Source organism: Giraffa tippelskirchi, chromosome 10 (assembly GCF_054371585.1).
Source record: "Giraffa tippelskirchi isolate mGirTip1 chromosome 10, T2T-mGirTip1v1.2.pri, whole genome shotgun sequence".
Lineage (NCBI taxonomy): Eukaryota > Metazoa > Chordata > Mammalia > Artiodactyla > Giraffidae > Giraffa > Giraffa tippelskirchi.
Window position 1 is genome coordinate 62,520,301 of NC_137284.1, and position 18,224 is coordinate 62,538,524.

Below are 18,224 nucleotides of genomic sequence, written 5' to 3' on the forward strand. Positions count from 1 at the left end.
CTAGTCAAGGAAGTTCCACATGCCCCTGGGGAGCAGCATAGAATAAAATAGAATAGAATGAAATAAAACAAAATAAAATAAAGATATTACAATTATTCAAGATGCCATTGAAGCACAGGAACCACTGAGAGGCATTCACTGGCATGAAAGGACTCAGTGAATGCAATATGTTTGATTTCTTCATGAGGAAGAAAAAAATTGCTTGACAGCAATATCCAGTCAAATAAAAGATGATTGAAAATAAACTTGACAATGGCAAAGCTAAATTAAAAGAATTGTGGTGAACGTAAGTCTGTTTAAATATAGAACGAATAGAAGACAACTAATGAAAGTAGAGTAGCAAAAGTAATTGTGAATGTTATAAACTCAAATAATGTTAAAATAATGATATAACTATAAAAATTAGAAGGTGGGGGTAAGGGAGATGGGAGGAAGTTTGAGTGCTAATGCCCTCATCTTTTAAAACAAGAAATAAATAGATACTCTCCAAATATCTATTTTTTTAAATTTTCCATACTGGCCTCTTAAGTTTATTTCTAAAGCTTTTTTTTTTTTTTTTAGCATTAATAGATTCTTTTATGGAAAAAATACCTTGTGGTGAAGAAACATTTTTCATTTTTATCTTCTACTAAAGTCAAATAAAATATAAGGAACTATCTTTTATTAAAAATACTTCCTAGTAGGAACTCATCCTACTTTCATAACTTTTATTTTTTTTGACTACTGCTAATTTCTTCAACTCATAATATGCATAGAAATATATTCAAATAAGGTTAAGAGTGACAGTTTCTGAGTTTGGGGTAATTTTTAAAAACACATTATTGTACTTTTCTGCATTGCTTTATTTTTTCTAAAGAACATGTCTTATTTTACAAAAAAATTAGGTGACCTTTTTCCCTTTAAAAATTGCAAGCAGCAGATCAAGATGCTAACTGGTTTATTCTAGCTTATGAGAAAATGAATTGCAGTATTTTTTCTTTGCATTTTCCTGTATGTTTTTAATTTAAAAACACAAAAGTTGATTTGTTACTTTTTACTTTTTCACTATTCTACTTTGCAGACATATGTATTTTACTGATATGGACATTTTTAAATAAATTCAGTGTTTTGGGAAATAAAATAAAGAGTATAAATATCCCAAATAAAAGAAATAAAGAATATAAATAGCCCAAACCATGCAATGTTCAAGGAGAAAGTGTATCAATAAGTGCATGACCTTACTAGGAGCACTAAGTTAGCAATTAATGAATGGCATAGAAAGGTGGGAAATGTATTCTTTGATCAATTTTTATCTCATTATTGTTTATACTCAATTCTATGAAACAGCTTTTTCTTTTAATGTACTGTGGCACATTTATTAATACAACATACAGCATCTGAACTGAGTTACGCATCTGGTTACACTGAGCTAACAGGGAAGAATTTGTGAAATAGCTATGTTTATTTCATAAAGCACATCAGCAACTCTGAAAAAAAACAATCTAAAATGCCCCACTTTAGGTATGAAAAGACAGAGAGGGATATGATACATATATGCTTATAATATAATAACAACAAAAATAAAAATAATAAAAGGATAGATTAAAACCCTAAAAGAAATAGTTACTAGAAGGAAGAGGGTGAAGGAACAGGGATTGAAACTATACTTCTTTGAACATATTGTGTTTCGAATACTTGAGTTTAGAACTATGTACTTTACATAATTCTAATGAAAGAAATTCCTAAAACTCAAGAGCAAAGTGAGCAATGAACCTGTGTATATTAGAGTTGATAGCATAATCATACAGAGAAGTTTTAAAATGACTTTAACACACAGTAAATTGACTGAACATACTCTGTGTGATATATCTCAAGATTTTTAAAATGCAATAAAACTTTTAGTATGTTTGTAATAATCATATTATTGATTATGTTGGCATCATGTATTGAGATAAAGCAACTGAGTAATGATGCTGATGTCACTGGGAACTGGGATTTTTTTGGCATGGAAAGGAAGACGGAAAAATGAAAACGTTAAGGAAAGACCCAATAGTATCCTGATTGGAACAGAAAGTGTCAGAATATATTCATGATTTTAAACATACACACACACACATTTTCAGTTCTATTCATTGAAAAGCTCTTGAAACAATGAAGAATTCGTAGTAGTGTGCACCCATAATACCTAGATTATGGTCTCTAATTCTCATTTCTAATGCAAAAGAAACAAGAGTTCCTTAAAAGAAAATTTAAGGTTTGCCTCAAATTGCAGGTTTGAGGCAGGAAATACACAACTTAAACATGGAATATCCTGTCTCACTAAAAACAAGAAAGCCATTAAAGCCTGTTTAAGGCATATCAAACCTCAGGAGTCAATTTGAAAAGACACCTTCTGATCACCTTTCTTCTTCTGGCCAGGAAATGGGATAATTTGAGCACTGATTATAAGGAGCCCTGCTTCTAACTAGAAAAAGAAGAAATGAAGAACCCTAGGGTTAGTAGAAGGAAAAAAATCATAAAAATCAGAGCAGAAATAAATGAAAAAGAAACAAAGGAGACCATAGCAAACATCAACAAACTAAAGGCTGGTTCTTTCAGAAGATAAATAAAATAGACAAACCATTAGCCAGACTCGTCAAGAAAAAAAGGGAGAAGAATCAAATCAACCAAATTAGAAATGAAAATGGAAAAATCACAACAGACAACACAGAAACACAAAGGTTCATAAGGAACTACTATCAGCAACTATATGACAGTAACATGGACAACTTGGAAGAAATGGATGAATTCTTAGAAAAGTATAACCTTCCAAAACTGAACCAGGAAGAAACAGAAAATCTTAACCGACCCATCACAAGCATGGAAATCAAAACTGTAATCAAAAATCTTCCAACAAACAAAAGCCCAGGACCAGACGGATTCACAGCTGAATTCTATCAAAAATTTAGAGAAGAGCTAACACCTAGCCTACTCATACTCTTCCAGAAAATTGCAGAGGAAGGTAAACTTCCAAACTCATTCTATGAGGCCACCATCACTCTAATAACAAAACCAGACAAAGATGCCACAAAAAAAGAAAACTACAGGCCAATATCACTGATGAACATAGATGCAAAAATCCTCAACAAATTCTAGCAAACAGAATCCAACAACATATTAAAAAGATGATATATCATGACCAAGTGGGCTTTATCCCAGGGATGCAAAGATTCTTCAATATTCACAAATCAATCAATGTGATACACTACATTAACAAATTGAAAGATAAAATCCATATGATTATTTCAATAGATGTAGAGAAAGCATTTGACAAAATTCAACACCCATTTATGATAAAAAAAAAAAAACTCTACAGAAAGCAGGCATAGAAGGAACACACCGCAACATAATAAAAGCCATATATGATAAACCCACAGCAAACATTATCCTCAATGGTGAAAAATTGAAAGCTTTTCCCCTTAAGAGAGGAATAAGACAAGGGTGCCCACTCTCACCACTACTATTCAACATAGTTTTGGAAGTTTTAGCCACAGCAATCAGAGAAGAAAAAGAAATAAAAGGAATCCAGATTGGGAAAGAAGAAGTAAAACTCACAGTTTGCAGATGACATGATCCTCTACATAGAAAATCCTAAAGACACCACCAGAAAATTACTAGAGCTAATCAAAGAATATAATAAAGTTGCAGGATATAAAATTAGTACACAGAAATCCCTTACATTCCTATACACTAACAATGAGAAAACAGAAAGAGAAATTAAGGAAACAACTCCATTCACCATTGCGACCAAAAGAATAAAATACTTAGGAATAAATCTACCTAAAGAAACTAAAAACCTGTATATAGAAAACTATAAAACACTGATGAAAGAAATCAAAGAGGACACAAATAGATGGAGAAATATAGTGTGTTCATGGATCGGAAGAATCAATAAGGTGAAAATGAGTATACTACCCAAAGAAATCTATAGATTCAATGCAATCCCTATCAAGCTACCAACGGTATTTTCCACAGAATTAGAACAAATAATTTCACAGTTTGTATGGAAATACAACAAACCTTGAATAGGCAAAGCAATCTTGAGAAAGAAGAATGGAACTGGAGGAATCCACCTGCCTGACTTCAGACTATACTACAAAGCTACAGTCATCAAGACAGTATGGTCCTGGCAGAAAGACAGAAACATAGATCAATGGAACAAAATAGAAATCCCAGATATAAATCCACCCACTTATGGACATCCTATCTTTGACAAAGGAAGCAAGAATATACAATGGCAAAAGGACAATCTCCTTAACAAGTGGTGCTGGGAAAACTGGTCAACCACTTGTAAAAGAGTGAAACTAGAATACTTTCTAACACCATACACAAAAATAAACTCAAAATGGATTAAAGATCTAAATGTAAGACCAGAAACTATAAAACTCCTAGAGGGAAACACAGGCAAAACACTCTCCGACATAAATCACAGCAGGATCCTCTATGATCCATCTCCCAGAGTAATGGAAATAAACTCAAAAATAAACAAATGGGACCTAATTCAACTTAAAAGCTTTTGCACAACGAAGGAAACTATAAGCAAGGTGAAAAGACAGCCTTCAGAATGGGAGAAAATAATAGCAAATGAAGCAACTGACAAAGAATTAATCTCAAAAATATACAAGTAGCTCATGCAGCTCAATTCCAGAAAAATAAACGACCCAATCAAAAAATGGGCCAAAGAACTAAACAGACATTTCTCCAAAGAAGACATACAGATGGCTAATGAACACATGAAAAGATGCTCAACATCACTCATTATTAGAGAAATGCAAATCAAAACCACAATGAGGTACCATCTCACACCGATCAGAATGGCTATCAAAAAGTCTGCAAGCAATAAATGCTGGAGAGGGTGTGGAGAAAAGGGAACCCTCTTACACTGTTGGTGAGAATGCAAACTAGTACAGCCACTATGGAGAACAGTGTGGAGATTCCTCAAAAAACTGGAAATAGAACTGCCATATGACCCAGCAATCCCACTGCTAGGCATACACACCAAGGAAACCAGAATTGAAAGAGACACTTGTACCCCAATGTTCATCGCAGCACTGTTTATAATAGCCAGGACACGGAAGCAACCTAGATGCCCATCAGCAGGCAAATGGATAAGAAACTTGTGATACATATACACAATGGAATATTCAGTTCAGTTCAGTTCAGTCGCTCAGTCGTGTCCGACTCTCCGCGACCCCATGAATTGCAGCACGCCAGGCCTCTCTGTCCATCACCAACTCCCGGAGTCTACCCAAACCCATGTTCATCGAGTCGGTGATGCCATCCAACCATCTCATCCTCTGTCATCCCCTTCTCCTCCCGCCCCCAATCCTACCCAGCATTAGGGTCTTTTCCAATGAGTCAACCCTTCGCATGAGGTGGCCAAAGTATTGGAGTATTACTAAGCTATTAAAAAGAATACATTTGAATCAGTTCTAATGAGGTGGAAGAAACTGGAGCCTATTATACAGACTGAGGTAAGTCAGAAAGAAAAACAGCAGTACAGTATATTAACGTATATATATGAAATTTAGAAAGATGGCAATGATGATCCTATTTGTGAGACAGCAAAAGAGACACAGATATAAAGAACAGACTTTTGGATTCTGTGGGAGAAGGTGAGTGTGGGATGATTTGAGAGAATAGCACTGAAACATGTATATTATCATATGTGAAACATATCGCCAGTCCAGGTTCCATGCTTGAAACAGGGCACTCAAACCCAGGGCACTCAAACCCAGAGCACTGGGACAACCCTGAAGGGTGGGATGGCAAGGGAGGTGGGAGGGGGGTTTAGGATGGGGGACACATGTACATCCATGGCTGATTCATGTCAATGTATGGCAAAAACTACTATGATATTGTAAAGTAATTAGTCTCCAATTAAAATAAATAAATAAATTTAAAAAAATAAAAGAAAAGGAGGCCTTCTATTTTTCTTTGAAGAATGGAAATACTTCAATTGTGTTTAAATAAATGAGGTCATAATGATACTAAATTTGGAGGGAGGAGGGCCATATTTGAATGTATTAATTTATCAACTCATTATTTTAATAATTGGTAAAAGGAAGTAATCAAGCACTTATCCTATCTTTCCTATTAGCTATGTCTTAGAGTAACTACATAATTGCTGAGAAAAATTTTATATGGAAGGAATAGGTTGAATAATAAATAAAAAATGAATGATAAAATCATAATAACACTATTTTAAAAGTACTACTAAGTTAATGGATCCAAAATGGTCAGCGACAGCTGCTAACTCTCAAAAGGAGAAACAACCAGATATTATGTGCTTCCTAACAACACATGCAGAGTAACTTTGTCAAAAAAAGCAAACCAAGATGACATTAAACTTCTAGATACAAATACCAATTAACTGGAAATAGAACAGACGAACAAGTTAAAAGAAACCATTAGGAGGCAATCAGCAAACTCCCAAACTCAGGACACTCTACTGAGCAGCTCTTATCCCTAAAATAGAGAGAGAGAGAGGACAATAGATTAGGGAAGATTTAAGAGATATGTGAACTAATTGCAATTTATAAACTTCATTACAATTCTGATTTCAACTAGTACATTGTATGGGGGAGGGACCCATAAAACAATGAGGACTATTTGAACACTGGACATTAATATAAAGAATTATTTTATTTTATGTTGCTTTTAGGTGGAATAATAGCATAGTTCTTTTATTTTTTTATCCTTTCTATAGACATGACAAAATATTTAGAGTTGAAATTATGCCTGAGATTTGCTTTGAAATAATCTGAGTTGAGGAGAAGGCAATGGCAACCCACTCCAGTACTCTCTCCTGGAAAATCCCATGGATGGAGGAGCCTGGTAGTCTGCAGTTCATGGGGTCGCTAAGAGTCGGACACAACTGAGCAACTTCACTCTCACTTTTCCTTTCATGTATTGGAGAAGGAAATGGCAACCCACTCCAGTGTTCTTGCCTGGAGAATCCCAGGGACGGGGGAGCCTGGTGGGCTGCCATCTACGGGGTCACACAGAGTCGGACACGACTGAAGCAACTTAGCAGCAGCAGCAATCTGAGTTGTGGGGAAATACAAAGTGAAACTTGCAAATTGTTTCAAGTGGATGATTCTCTATTTTTGAACAAGTTTATAATTTTCCATATAAAAAATTAGAAAGAATAGAATGCCTCCCATTGTAAGGCTAGGCCTAAAGAAATGAGACAGACACACAAAAATTCAAACATCAGGGTTACTTAAGAAAGAACAACAAATATGAAAGAAAAAAATTGTGGCTTTAAGTCAGTTGCAATAAATTATTTCCTTTATGCACTATACTAAGAACATCAGAATTAACTGGAAAACATACTAAGGAAAGGGGAGAATACAACACCACCCCAGATACAACAGTCATTTAGTCTACAAGGCAAATATGGGCTCGTGAAAACCTGTGTTATCTGTACAGAAGCTATTTGCCTAATAGCCTTGTATTGATAATGACTGCCCAGTTAACATCTTCACTACACTTATTACAAGAGAAATCTATGAAGGATCTTAAGAGACCTTTAGTGACAAACAGGAAGGAGCCTGTACATCTCTTAGGGGTTTCTCAGTCTACAGAGCGAAAAGGGTAGGAGAGAAGGGAAAAAGTCCTCTTCCAACCTCTGCTCCTGCAGGTAACTATAGCTAGCTTGGAACAAAAGATATCCTAAAATGGCACTGATATGAAAGTTCTTCGTTCGATGCCACGTTTAAATGCCTCCGTCTCCAAAACGTAAAATAAATCTGCTTTCATCCTTTGAAATCCTATGGGACTTCAAAATCTTTTTGTATTACTGAAAAAACGCCAGTATTCTAGCTGATATGAGAGAAGGTTGTTCTGCTCACAGAAAGATGCTGTATCTCAGAAACACTCTGCAGACGGAAACAGGGGGGAAAATGCCCCCCCCCATTTGAAGTTCTCCTTTCTTAGCCTGATTTCCGACAATATTTTAATATCTGAAGTTATTTGGCCATCCTTAGAAGTGCAACTTATCCTCTCACAGCATGAAAAAGTTGCCTAAGTCCGAGGAATGAGTCACTTTGCTTTGATGAGTAATCTCAGGTGTCATGGAACCTCGTTCCGGAGAAAGAGGGGAGGGGGCGTCAGATATGCAGACGGAAGAAGACAGGCCGCTGGGTATTGGATGGCGAGAACTCGATATTCCTATAATTGCGTCATTTCGAACCCAATTGGGTCCAGATGTTATGCGCACCGACGGATTACCGTCTCGGAAACTCTCAATCAGACGCAAGCGAAAGGAGAGGAGGCGGTTAATTAAATATTGAGCAGAAAGTCGCGTGGGGAGCGTGTCACGTGGGTCCCGAGACTCGGCGAGCCTGGGATAAATACCGCGCGGCAGCCAGCAGGCAAAAGAGCGCGCTGCTGACCTCCTCCATCGTTGCTGCGACCGGGAGTGCGCAGCGCCCCGCGAGGGCTCAGAACAGCAGAGGAACCCCCCGGGCGGGTCAGCCGCGGTAAGTGCCCGCGCGCTGCGCACCGCTCCGAGGCGGCGTCTAGCAGGGCTGGATGGGCGGCTGCTGCGGACAACTGGGCAACAGCCGGGGTACAACTGGGGGGACTGCGAGGAAACGGTTATCCCAAGTGTTTTGTCCCTCGTCTTCCATCCGCAGAGCCTCCTGGCTTGAAGGTATGGATTGGTGGTTGGAAGCTGGGGATTTGGGGTCAAGGAAAAAGGGAATTTGAGAAGATTTTAGGGCTTGATTTTTTTTCCTAGCGTGCACATGAAGGACTTTAGCCCTTTAGGCGGGTTGTCTTGTTTCAATCGGCCCTGAGTTCTGTCATGGGATCAAAAATTCTTTTTTTTTCCTCTGCCTCTTCTCCCTACTCTTCCCAGAAATCCAACATGAAAATCCTCGTGGCCTTGGCAGTGATTTTTCTCGTCTCCACTCAACTGTCTGCAGAAGAAATCGGAGCCAACGATGATCTCAATTATTGGTCCGACTGGTCCGACAGCGACCAAATCAAGGTGAGACCCGGTCCCTAGATGGCCTGCGCCCTTCTTCACGGGTTTAGGAGCTCACTTACCACTATCCCACCATCACCCCCAGCGATAGCACCCTAGTTACCCTAGCGGGCTCCGGGATCACAACCAGAGGCAGTGGGGCGCGCTGCGAGGGCTTGTAAAGGAACGTCATTCCCCTGGGTCCCCCAACCAAGAACCAAGTTTCCTCTGCATCGTCGGGTCTCAGAAACTCTCTGGAGGAATAACACTCTCCCTAAGGATCCCGGGATCCTCACAAGACTGGGAACCTCACAAGGTTTCATCCCCCGGTAACGGAGATTTCGGGGACTAGTCCCGCTGCAAGGGCCTGGCATTTGGAAACGCTGGGCAGGGACAGAGAAGAGCGCGTCCGACGCAGGCAAATACAGGGGCAAGTGGCCAGTTGCTGGGGGCCTGGAGCGGCGCAGGTGGGTGGGAAGCTAACTTCCGGCCTTGACTTTTATTTTACTGACCTGAAGACATAGCCGCAAGTTTTCCTTTAGATTGCTCGCAGGCTGTTTGCGCGAGAGACCCACATGCAGCAGGAACAGTGAGAGTCACTCACTGCCAGTCGCTCGTAAAGCGCTGTCACCTTACCTACCACCCCCGGCCAGTCCCGCCCCTCCCCCCGCCACACACACCTGTGTGCATTTAGGGCGGTGATAGGTCGCCAAAACCAGCGCTTGAGATGAAACAAAGTCCGGTAGCTGAGAGGCAGCTGAATGAGGGTCCGGGTGCTGGGAGCAAAGAACGGAAAGCGCTCTCAGGGCGTGGAGGCACTGCGCGTCCCGCTAACTGCAAGGCTGGGCTAGCAGGAGGCGGGGGTGCAGGACACCGACTGGGCGGGGAGGGGTGGAGAGAGGGAGCGCCCAGGCTTGAGGAAGCTCGGCTTCCTCTCTTCTCGGAGCTGGTTCTCTAATCCTGGCCTGGCCCCACCGTCAGGATTTGCTCAAGGCTGGAACACACTCCGGATTTCCAGTGCCTCGAACTGGTTGCCTTCAAGCCCGTTTGTCCGTGTGTTTTTACTCTAGGAGGAAATGCCTGAGCCCTTTGAGCATCTTCTGCAGAGAATCGCCCGGAGACCCAAGCCTCAGCAGTTCTTTGGATTGATGGGCAAACGGGATGCTGGTGAGATGGGCAGTCGTCCCTGTCTGTCTCTCTGGGCAACCCACACACATGTACTCCCACCCACGTCTCTCAGCTGGTCCTCAGAGCACCCAGTCTCTCTTGCTCTATGAGCAGAGATTTCCACTCTAAAAGGGGTATATCTCCTGGGGCGCGACTCTGGCCCTCACCTCACTAACACACATGTGCCCACGGAGGGAGGTCCATCTGAACCACTAAGAACAGGAACCAACCTTAGCTAAGTGCTTCCTTGCCCTAGGATCCAAACTGACAAGCAACAGGAAGGCTCAGGGTACTCAGCAGGTTCTCAGTGCTTGTGGAAAACTGACTTTAGATCACTGGGGTTAGAGCAGATTCAGCTAACAGTGTCTTCTGATAGAAAAGTAATTTCCTTGAATTCATCACACCATCAGTGGAATGTGTGGTTAACGTCAATTTGTCTTTTGTCAGATTCCTCAATTGAAAAGCAAGTGGCCCTGTTAAAGGCCCTTTATGGTAAACATTTCTATAAATCTTTATTTTACTATTGTGAATGCACATGTGTGAAAATGAAGAAAGCCTTTTGTGGACTCAAATACAGATTCTTGATTGCCTGTTGAGTTAAAGAGATGTGTTTGCTCTGTCTCTACTGAGAATTGGAGGTGATGGACCTTAAATACATGTCTCTTATAAGAAAACAAGAGACGTGGTATGGCTAGGCAGTTATTAGCAGACTTCAGAAGTCTCACAGACCTCAGTCTGAATCTGTGGCCCATGTAAACCAATCAAAACTATTCCTTTTGCTAAAAACATTGCTTTTATTATTAATAATTTGGTTAGCATTTATGGTTCTGCTATATTCCTCAGGATAGTACATGAATGAGAAATGTTGCATTATTTTAAAAATCAATTTGTATTATAATTCTCTTTAAAAATGTAGCTCCTTTTAAACAAACCTACTGTTTGCTAATTTTATCTTTCTTTCTATAGGACATGGCCAGCTTTCTCACAAAAGTAAGTTCCAAATTATTTTGACATTTATCAAATGCAAATATAAATTATATTGAATTTCATTTGATAGAATATATAATTTTCTGTTGTAATATAGGACTTGATATTTTTAATTAACATGATTTAAGAATGGAGGAGACTCCTATTACATCCAGAACATAATTGTTTAAAGTTCTGCTGTTTAAACATATCATACCTACCATAAAGATGCATTATATTAAAAATCCTTTAGCTCCCAGCTAAATTGTTGTTTAATTCCTGACCCACAGAAACTGAGATAATAAATATTTGTTGTTATTTTAAACTGCTAAAGAAAGAAAAAAGAAGGGGAAAAAAGGGAAGGAGGAAGGAATCCTTTAATACATATAAATTGTTTTAGGTAAGAATTTCAACCCTAGGGGTAAAAATCCATCACACGTTCCTCTTCCCTCATTTTCACCCTGCCACTTCCACTGCAAAAACAAAAGCAAAAACAAAAATTGAAGCATTTATAGGCATCTCCGTGTTCATTTTAGTATGTTGGATTCCATGTTGACATAATTTATTAGAGTAATCCAGCAATCAGTTAAGAAGATGAAGTAAATGAGTAGAGAATCCATACTAAAGATAGAAATGTATTAATAGTTTTGTGATCCCATGATGGGATGGGAGACCTCAGTCTTTCCAAGCATAGTGAAACATTCTTAGGGCAGCAAAGATGGCAGAATTGTGGCACTTGACAGTCATTAGATTGCAGTCTCCTAGTTAATGGAACCAGAGTTGCAGAAAGTCCCAGGGATCCATCTTAATCACACTCACTTAGCCCAAGGTCCAACCCAGTTTGGATTCTGGCTCACCAAGGGCAGAGCAGGCCACACTAAGATAGCAGCCATGTTGTATAAACCAAGCTAATGTAGTAAAAACCAAGAGACATTCTACCACTAGAGTTAAAATAATAATCCTTTCCAAAGGTTTCATCTTTGAAAATAAATAAATCTTACTCATATTTATTTTCTCAGGATTTTACTTTCAAAGGAATTATGTATAGCAAAATTCTCTATGATGAAAATAAATGTACTCTATTAATTCAAAACATACTTTTTCCAAAGGAAATTTTTTAATCCAGTAAAATAGAAATAATGATCTTTAGAAATATATAATTATTAAGTATAGGATTCTGATTTAAACTAAACTTTAGTTTCCTGAGAAATATAACATATTCAGTAATATGAAGGTATTTCTATCACACACATGTGAAGTTGACTTCCTAAAAATCAACGCTTGCTCAAATAGCACCAATATTTAAAGCATTATATAAAACACATAAAATAGAACATGAATAAAGTGTACTTGCTAATATGTAGATATAGAATTGAGAAAAGTGCTTTCATTGTATTATTTTATTTACTAAGACTTACTAGGAGTCTTTGTTTCTTCAGGCTCACCAAAACTTGAGGTACTTATACATTTATTATATAGGCATATATTTGGAAGCTTGCTTTTCTTGGTACTAGTTATAACAGTTTATTTCCTCAGATATATACATATTAAAATACCCCTAAATGTATTTTTCCAGGGCATAAAACAGATTCCTTTGTTGGACTAATGGGCAAAAGAGCTTTAAATTCTGGTATGTATAAAACCATGACTGGACATAAACAGTATCTTAAATCTACTTCTACTTTCTCTAAGGCATTCTTTTCAAACTATTAAACAGGAATAATAAAATTAATATGGGTACTTATGTTGAAAATATCTAATTGCAATAAGTAAATCCAAGAATGGATTTATAGCCAACTGAGTGAGCTAATACCACAACATCAGTCTATCTTTCTCAAACTCCCAGGGTCTTCCCCTTTTAATCATTACCTGACTTGAATCTTTGGGCTAGTCCAATACCCTTTCCCTTATATCTGTTCAATAAGCTACATTTTACTTTACTGAACTAAGACGGGTGGGGAAGGTGGAAGGGGGGATTAAAACCAAGCTAACTAGAAAGTCTTACAAAAGGTTAAATCTGACAGTCTTCTAACACAGAAATAAACAAAAACAAATCCATTTTTACAAATCACTTGCTCTTTATGAAATTATAATAGCTCATACTCTATACCTCCTGATGAATGTTTAACACTAGGAGAGTAACATAGTCCATCCCAGTGCCTTAAAAAGGGAAACCATCAAATTATCCTAGAGGGTTATAATCAGTCCTGACTATAAAACCCTGAAAGAGAAGGAGTGCTACGGTTCTCTTCATAACCCAGTTTAATTCTGAACAACTCTTTCACTTGATATAAAGCCTGCATATTTCCTTTCTTTTCTTTAATTTCTATCTTCTATGTAAATGCCACATGTATAGATCTGAAAACTCTCATTTCTCAACTCATTCATCATACTATTTTCAAGGTTAAATAACCCCTATATCATTTTCCTAGAGACTGATATTTTGTTAAGCTCATTCAGGCTTTATAATCCATAGGTTATTTTTCTTGGGAAAGCTATTCAAATTCTCTTTTTACCTTCAGTGAAATTAGAATTAAAATACTAATCATGTAATTAATTATAAAGTAATCATAACCCATCTTACCCATTTAGAGTATTTCTAGTTTCCTGAAAATCTATAACTAAGATGTGCTGATTTAACTAATCTGAAAAAGTCAAGCAAAAATGAGGTATTTTAGCCTATGTATTGGTTCTCTACCTTCTAAATTTAGATACTACCTTTGTATTTCTTACTCAGTAATTTGGAGGGTTCTCAATTTTAAAGAAGTTGTAAATGTACACAATGAAACACTAACATTGTTTTATTGCTATGTATTATCTTCCAGCTTTTGGAAATGGAATATAAGTTTAAACCACATTGGCGTTATATGCATCAGAAGTGTACACTAGCCCTTATATACCTGTGGTTTTCTTGAAACCATGCCAGTCATCAACTTTTCATTTTCAGAACTGATACAGGTTTCAGAACATGCTTAACTTTACAAATAATATAGATATGTGCAATTTAGAACAAATTAGATGCTATTAAAGGTACTTAAAATAGTAATATAATTATATATAGTATTAAATAGAATCATTGTATGAATCACAATCAGTCTATGACTAAATCTTTGCTCCTCCATTTTAGTTAAGAAAATATCAAAGAAAAACATGGGCAAACATGTAATCTATAACCAATCAGTTACCTTGGCATATAATTAGTTGAGGCAAGGTTATCATAGTGTCTATCACCTTCTACAGCTATCTGATCCTTACCCTGTGTGGTAAGGACCTTTGACAATCTGACAAACCTAGAAACCCTCTTCCCAGGGAAACCCTCATCAGTTCATACACACAAACATTTATGGTTTTAGAGGGTTCAAGGACCAGGTAAGAATTTTGCTTCCAGTTAAGACATTGTTTTCCAGCTTGATCACTAATCTGTCTTTGGTCAGTTTACATTAGCATTCACCTCCCTTCTCTGAGGAATAGAATTATGTTATGAATGGCTGTCAGCTTTGTACATGTTTGGCATGTACACTATTAAAAACATACAGCTTATTGTTGACCTCACTTAAGTGAATGCTGTATACTAATGAGCATCTACTCAGTGGTAAAGGAGGGAAGCGACAACACTGGAGCCTTTACCTACCTTCTCTTTCAGCAAACCCTTCTCACTGAGAAAATTGGTTAGAGTGGCATCTATGATTCCTGATATCTTTCACAGTTCTTTCTATTTAAAGTCAGTATTTTATACATGCATACTGAATTTTTTAAAGTGCAGTTGTTTTAAAAATCATTTATCAATCTAAGTGTATAAAGTATTAGCTAAAATAATGAAAAATGGACATAAGTATTTTGATCACAACAATTTGATCCTTATTCTTTTGTGGCTACAGACCTCTTTGAAATTATGTTTAATATAATAATATAGTTTGGTACTTTTTTCTTTCCAGATAGTCAAAGTACTTAAATTACTTGCTAGCTATATGTTAAATACCTTTGGAAACAGTGATTAATCTTTCATAGGCCATTTAGGGTGCTAGGAGGTAAGTAAAACTATGTTGTATTTGGATGGTACAACTGCCTTACTTACAAACAATAAGATTGTTTTCAGTCTCATGGACAGTCTGTCATTGGAAGGAATCTAGAGGACAGGAAGAAACCCACACTATTATATGCTCCTATCCTGGTGCCTCAGTGGTAAAGAATCTGCCTCCAATGCAGGAAACATGAGTTCGACCCCTGGGTCAGGAAAATCCCCTGGCAAAGGAAACAGCAACCCACTCCAGTATTCTTGCTGGGGAAATCCCATGGACAGAGGAGCCTGGCAGGCTATAGTCCATTAAGTCACAAGAATGAGACAGGACTTAACAACTAAACCACCACCACCACGTACCAGAAATCAGCAAACTTGTTCTGTAAACAGCCAGATGGTAAATATTTTAGACTGTGTGAACCATGCAGTCTCTGGAGCAACTACTCAGACCTGCCATTTTAATGTTAAAGTAGGCAAAGACACCTAGAGAAGGAATGGTGACCCACTCCAATATTCTTGCCTGGAGAACTCCATGGGCAGAGGAGCTTAGTGGGCTACAGTGCATGGAGTCGCAAAGAGTCAGACACAACTGAGCAACTAACACTTAACTAACTTAGGCAAAGACAATACATAAATGAATGGGTGTGGCCATGTTCCAATAAAATGTTATTTACAAGAAAAGATGGTGGACTGGATTTGGCCCATGACCTATAGTTGGTTGACTATATCCTGGAATAAAAGTCCCACATTTTGCTTTCATCCTCCTACTATTCCTGTTTACTTTAGGCACTGTTCTTTCTGTAAATCACCAAGGTGTGTGTCACTGCTTGAGAAAGCTATGGAGAATCAATATTGCAATATATTGTGGAAGTACACTTTGAGGGCATCAAGTCTATAAGGATGACCAAAATAACCAAGAATTCTGTGGATAGAACACTGTCAATCAGGATAAAGACTGAGACCCAAATAGAAGATGCACAAATAAGACTCTTAGAAATACCTCAATGGAGGGATAAAGTAATGAGTTTAAAATAAATTTCCTATGCCTTGAACTTTGTTTATCTGTGTCAGTGATCCTCTTAACAAACCCTTTACCTTCTCTTTGTTCTCAGTGGCTTATGAAAGGAGTATGATGCAGGATTATGAAAGAAGACGTAAATAGACTACCTAACATATTTATTGAGCTTCATTTGTGTCAGTGGTCAAGGAAAGGTAAAATGAGACGTGCACTATGAGGAATATTTATTTAATAATTGTTGTTTTGAGTTTAAAACTCAAAAAGTATTTATTTTTCATATTGTGGCAAAATATGTTGTAAAAAAAAATGTGTTGTAATTCTAATATGACAACCCAGTCAGAAGTAGAAATCAGTGGTAATTTCTCAACAAAGCACAGTGTTCAATGAAGTTGTAAAAACCTATCAAAGATATAGTCTCCAAAGAAAGGAATCATTTCTGTTTCCTGGAAGCAGTCACATCAGCTACTACTAAGGAAAAGAAATTCATATATAGGCTGTGCTTCTCCATTTGTTTTCATGGTGAAAATGTGCTGAGAGTTGGTATCAAACTGTGTTTGTATCCCTGAAGCATGTTTCATGTTTTGTGACTATATAGAGATGTTTTAAAAGTTTTACTGTGATTCTAAGGTCTTTATTTTATTGTACATTGTGTCATAATAGTTAACATTTTAATAAAAGAAAAAGTATCTTAAATTGGGTCTTATTCTTTCATTAACCTTTATGTTTAATTGGCAACCTTTCTTTTAGTGGATGAGATATGTTCCAACCTGTTTTGGCTGTAAAATAATGAAACATAAAGCCACTAAATTTCTTTTTCTTAAGGAAAATGACTAAATGTAATCACAGTTCTTCTTTCCCACACACATGCACTTGTTGTTCAGTCACTGGCATGGGATCATTCATGGAGAAAACAATTACATTCTGGTACCCAAACAGTAAAGGCTCAGTTCTGTTTACATGTGCTTATGTAGAGAGCAACAATAGAGCGAAAAATCTACTTTAAAGATGCATTTTACTGATTATTTCCTTGTTGAGTAAAATATCAGCACAGAACTATTTCAGTCCTCCTTAAAGCCCTGGGATAAGTGCACCAGTGTTTTAGTCTCACTAGAATTAAGACACTAAACCAAGCTCTCACAAAGATCACTGGAACATGATACAGAAAGATAGGGAGCTGATAATATGGCATCACCCCCATAACAAAGATAGAGCCCCTCTCTTACATTTCTAAGAACTGCCTGTGAATTACTAGTGCCCATAACACTCCAGCAGAAGCACATGTTTCAGAAATACTGAGCAATCAAGAGGAAAGCTCTTGTGTATATATTTGAGGGAAGGATTGCCAAGTGCCTTTCTGATTGCACACTGTTAAATACTGACAAGTGGTAAAATAACTCAGGATAAGCATTTCTCAGTGAAATAAAATTCTGCGAGTTTTTTCTGGACTACTGACTGTTTTTGATCAATGTTAAAACCATATGATATTTTAACCTTTATATCTTTAAATTAACAATTTGTTCAAAAAAACTCCAATGAACTTATTTTCCTTACTGCACATTTAAATACTGCAGATTATATTATGATCATCACTTTACAATTGAGGATATGAAGCTCAAGGAAATGTTGAGGTAAGAGATTATGATATGAGAGGAGTCAGAATTAGAAAGGAATTATGAGGCCAAAATAGCAGAGCAAATTAATGTCTAACAATGAGACTGACTAAGCAAACTGGCATATTGACACAACTGAAAATTATGGCATCACTTAAAATGGCATTATTGTGTGTTTAGTGACATAGAACAACATATCTGGTATATTGTTAGGCACACAGCAGTATTTCTGCATTGTATGTTCGTATATATTTTTGCATAGATGTTCTAACAGGAAGGAATCATGTAATGGATAAGACTGTGGGGTTCAGAGTCAAACTACTCCATTACTTAACAGCTGTGTGATAAGGGGCAAGTCCCTTAACTTCTTTCTGCCTTATTTTCCTTATCAATAAAACTGGACTAGTGATGCCACCAACTACTATCATGCACCACTCTACACAGAGGACAGTA

General features: G+C 37.5%; 2 protein-coding genes across 9 annotated transcripts in view; one reads left to right on the plus strand and one right to left on the minus strand.

Annotated features, from left to right (window-relative positions):
* The window catches only part of LOC145522701 (uncharacterized), a 514,463-nt gene that overhangs the window by 399,548 nt on the left and 96,691 nt on the right, over nt 1–18,224 (minus strand). The window contains exon 4 of one of the 3 annotated variants that reach the window (XM_081531624.1): nt 11,485–11,598. The exons of the other annotated variants lie outside the window; for them this stretch is intronic. Within the exon in view, the coding sequence (XP_081387750.1) occupies nt 11,503–11,598 (96 nt within the window). The 3' untranslated portion in view covers nt 11,485–11,502. Of the gene's footprint in view, nt 1–11,484; nt 11,599–18,224 lie in introns of those variants that run through there. 3 annotated transcript variants of the gene reach the window in all.
* TAC1 (tachykinin precursor 1) lies at nt 8,157–16,854 on the plus strand. 6 transcript variants are annotated; one of them, XM_081531619.1, is made up of 7 exons: nt 8,212–8,504; nt 8,885–9,016; nt 10,063–10,159; nt 10,607–10,651; nt 11,126–11,149; nt 12,702–12,755; nt 16,256–16,854. In XM_081531619.1, exons 2-7 carry the CDS (start codon nt 8,894–8,896, stop codon nt 16,303–16,305), a joined length of 393 nt encoding a protein of 130 aa, XP_081387745.1. In that variant the 5' UTR covers nt 8,212–8,504; nt 8,885–8,893; the 3' UTR covers nt 16,306–16,854. The 6 variants fall into 6 exon arrangements, with proteins under 6 accessions (XP_081387748.1, XP_081387745.1, XP_081387744.1 ...); XM_081531620.1 differs by having other exon boundaries at nt 8,474–8,677; XM_081531622.1 differs by lacking the exon at nt 10,607–10,651 and having other exon boundaries at nt 8,157–8,504.

Excerpts from the sequence above, each read along its gene's own strand:
- TAC1 (XM_081531618.1), top strand. The coding sequence starts at position 8,894 with ATGAAAATCCTCGTGGCCTTGGCAGTGATTTTTCTCGTCTCCACTCAA. Across the intron at positions 10,160-10,606 it reads GATGGGCAAACGGGATGCTG|ATTCCTCAATTGAAAAGCAA; the intron begins GTGAGATGGGCA and ends GTCTTTTGTCAG. Across the intron at positions 10,652-11,125 it reads CCTGTTAAAGGCCCTTTATG|GACATGGCCAGCTTTCTCAC; the intron begins GTAAACATTTCT and ends TTCTTTCTATAG.